The sequence below is a fragment of the Sinocyclocheilus grahami genome, unplaced genomic scaffold (assembly GCF_001515645.1).
Source record: "Sinocyclocheilus grahami isolate Dianchi unplaced genomic scaffold, SAMN03320097.WGS_v1.1 scaffold10226.1, whole genome shotgun sequence".
Taxonomy (NCBI): Eukaryota; Metazoa; Chordata; class Actinopteri; order Cypriniformes; family Cyprinidae; genus Sinocyclocheilus; species Sinocyclocheilus grahami.
The window spans coordinates 1-3,573 of record NW_015513107.1 but is presented as its reverse complement, the minus strand read 5'-3'; the positions used below and the strand labels follow the sequence as shown (position 1 = coordinate 3,573).

At 36.3% G+C, this 3,573-nt stretch overlaps 1 protein-coding gene across 3 annotated transcripts; it reads right to left on the bottom strand.

Annotated features, from left to right (window-relative positions):
* Positions 1 to 20: 20 nt before the first annotated feature.
* LOC107578440 (uncharacterized) lies at positions 21 to 2,590 on the bottom strand. Of its 3 annotated transcripts, none has more exons than XM_016264393.1 (5): positions 2,482 to 2,590; positions 1,323 to 1,361; positions 1,131 to 1,214; positions 536 to 829; positions 21 to 354 (listed from the first exon to the last, which is right to left on the bottom strand). In XM_016264393.1, exons 3-5 carry the CDS (start codon positions 1,204 to 1,206, stop codon positions 107 to 109), a joined length of 618 nt encoding a protein of 205 aa, XP_016119879.1. In that variant the 5' UTR covers positions 1,207 to 1,214; positions 1,323 to 1,361; positions 2,482 to 2,590; the 3' UTR covers positions 21 to 106. The 3 variants fall into 3 exon arrangements, with proteins under 3 accessions (XP_016119879.1, XP_016119882.1, XP_016119880.1); XM_016264396.1 differs by having other exon boundaries at positions 1,134 to 1,214; XM_016264394.1 differs by lacking the exons at positions 1,323 to 1,361; positions 2,482 to 2,590 and having other exon boundaries at positions 1,131 to 1,291.
* Between the last annotated feature and the right edge of the window lie 983 nt (positions 2,591 to 3,573).

Genomic DNA, 3,573 nt, shown 5'->3' with positions numbered 1-3,573 from the left:
TTTAGTAGTTTGAGATATAAGATGTAGAATAGTGTAGAGTTCAAACAAAGCTTGTGTGTTTCATGAGCATCACATGTAAAGTCACAATGAACAAAACTCAATGCTATTATATCTCATTTTCTGGACGATTGTTGTCCTCATCATGTCTGACACTCAAAAACATCCAGTTCTGGCATCTACAAAGTTTGGTGAAGTTCGGTTTTGTTTTGCAAATGATCGCCATCATGATGATGAGGAGGATGATGATGATGAAACCACTCACAAGCACAGAGATGACAGTATCCTTGGATCCTGCTGCTGTCTCTGGTGGAGAGGATCCTGATGGGTTTTCTGGGTTTATATGTTCTGAGGAAACTGAAGAAATAATCAATAGTTGTATTAAATTATAATAACTTTCTTACCAAGAGTTTTACTATCATTTTCAGGTTTAATGGTTTTGTTAACAGGTTTTAAACCACTGTTAGTAGATTGAACATAAATGTACATTTGCAAAGATTTACTAAACTATAAGCAAAAATGTTACAGTATGCAGTACCTGATGTGTCCACAGTGAATTTTGATTTGCCCACTACACACGTTGTTTGCACAAAGAATCTGAATTGTTCTGTCATTGCTGTAGTTGGAGTGTAGCGGCATGTGAAGCTGTTTCTCAGTTCACAGGAGTCATTAGGAAAGTCTTGACGACAGATTACGGAGTCATTAATGCTCTCAGGGTATTGAAACATATACATTACAATGCAGCATTCAGTGAACAGCAGAGAGACGCTGCAGGTGAGAGTTACTTCTTTACCCACAGATCCAGTCACATTCTCACAGCTTACAATGACTTCTGAAAAATAACAATATATTTATCAGTTTAATACATCAACAGTAAACTACTTTGTCATTTTTCACTTTAAGAAATTCAATCAGTTCAATCAAGTTGAAGTGTGTCGCTTCTGCAACATTAGGGCCACCAAAAGGGACTGCAAAAATAATGACTGCTTCCAAACACTCCCCCGTCTGCAACTCTTCATCTACCACATTACTCTGGGTCACATACTGCAGCCGTGTTATCAATAATACAGCAGGTTAAATTATCTTTAGAGAAAGTGAATTATTCAGAATGGGAGAAGAAGGTATTTTCTCACTACCTTTATCAGCTTGACAGACAGCTGTGAAAGTCCAAACCAGTATGAACAGCAGCACAACATTATCAGCATTCATGACTGTTTCTGAAAAAAATAAGGCAAATATTTAGATCTAAACTGAAGCTTAACCAACCATGACTAGAGACATTAGTAGTTCATCCAAAAATGAAAATTCAGCCATCATCTACTCACCTTCATATCATTCCAAACCTGTGTGACTTTCTTTCTTCTCTGGAACATAACATAACATAACATAACATAACATAACATAACATTACATAAGATAGATAGATAGATGTTGACCCAAATACAATCACAAGAGCATTGTTGTCACACCACTCCACTAATTTATTACGCCTCAGTGTTATTTTGTACATATAATGAAAGTGAAATCAGATGGATGTCTTTGGCTGTTAAATCATGCTTGCCTAACATATTCTATATTACAGATGTGCATTATATGAAGACTCACTTGCCCTGTTCAGTTCAAAACAGCAAACTACTCTTACTATTTCAGACATATCTTTATTGTTGTCTTTTAGTTTTGGAAAGTCTACCACAGTATCACTTTCATTCTTGAAACATTAAAAATGGTGCATATCCTGCTACTGAATACAGCTTGAGATAATACAGCTGCAAAACAGACAGTTATACAGCTATGAATATACTGAAAGTACAGTCAAACTTTTTAATTCAAAAGGACAAACATTGGGCAAAAATATTCTAAAACAGCACATTCATACATAAAACACAGGGCAGCAATTATGAAAACACAGCAGACAGTGTCACTCGAACAGGTTTATCAAATGTTAATACACTTAATATCCAGTTTTGATGTCACCTCTGTAGCTCATTTCTAATGGGTTAAACTAACAATTTACTCCGTTTAAGACTAGTTATTCCCATATAGCCTAGCATATTAAATGATCATATATCTTCATTTAGAGATACAGTCTTCAACATATCAGGCTAAAGAAATACTCACATTTCTAATTTAATAGAATACTCTAACTTCGCTTCACAGACATTCAGAGGATCGATTTAAAAAGGGAAAATTGCGCTCGATGTGAATATGATTTTTACTACATATCTCTCAGTATGTCTTCATCTGTGAACTGTAACGTTACTTTCACTTTCAAAATCACTCAGATTTAACTTAGTGCTGTTTTCTCTTTCTTATTTGAGGTTTAAACGGCAGAAACTGATCTAGATGGTCACTTGTAGGCTAAGGGAATACAGTTTTATCGTCTTCATATGTTCATATGTGTTGTTGTTTTTACAGGTTTGGACCGCTTCGCTCGCGCACCGCAACAAAACTACTGCGATATAACATTACAGTAGCTGAACTCACCTGAATGTCGGTATATGTCCACAAACTCAGTTTCTTAAATTCCTCATTATCATCGTTAAGTCCTGATCTTTGAACCTGAAATCTTTTAGAGAAAAAGAAAAAGGCTCAAGCTGTCGACACACTCTTCTTCTTCTTCTTTTCTCTTTAATGGCGGTTGGCAAACCCACTTGAAAGGTGTATTTCCGCCACCTACTGGACTGGAGTGTGGAGCATGCCGTATACTGGTGACCGCGTATAGAAAAATAAAAACTCCTTCCTACTTCCAAAGTTTTTCCTTTCATTTCCAACTTGTTTTGAATGTTTTCTTCGTCTTCTTTTTCTTCTTCCTTTATTAGGATTAGCAACAAGTACACAAAAATATACAACCCTAGTAACAACAAAATCTCAAAACTCTTGATTTTGAATGTTGTTTAGATGTCGACACACTCTTCCTGGGTCGCCAGGTCTGCGAAACCAAAATGGCCCAATGGACAAATCATAGACCAAAAGTAGCCAGTCACCACATCCCAAATATAAAACCTCAAGATATGCTATTCCATCCCTAAAATGCATATTGTACAGTCACTGTCATGCAAACTGAAAACCACTGTATCGTAGCGATCATAAACACAACTCAAGGGCCCTCCTTCACAAAATGTATCATCTCGCGCAGGTTTATCATTGGTAGAATATACAATATTTCAATACAAGCATTTCAGTCAAATACAATTTATGCACTGTCAAACCATTAACCCGCACCGGCTGCAACAGTTTAAACCCCAAGTAGCCCAATTCTGCACTAAATCCACAAACTTGGCAACCCTGTGACCAATCATGTCAACGTCACCGCTTACGTCACACACGGAAGCAGTGGCAAAAAGACCAAATAAGGCAAATAGTCAAATAAATCATGTCAGTATCATCAACAGTGTTGCCAACTTAGCAATTTTGTTGCTAAATTTAGCAACTTTTCAGACTACCCTAGCAACCTTTCTTCCTAAAGCACCTAGCAACAAATTTAGCTATTTTTAAAAAATTTATTTGGCAACTTTTAGCAACTTTTGATAAGCGACTCAAACGATAAAAAGGGCACAATTTACCATTTAAATTACA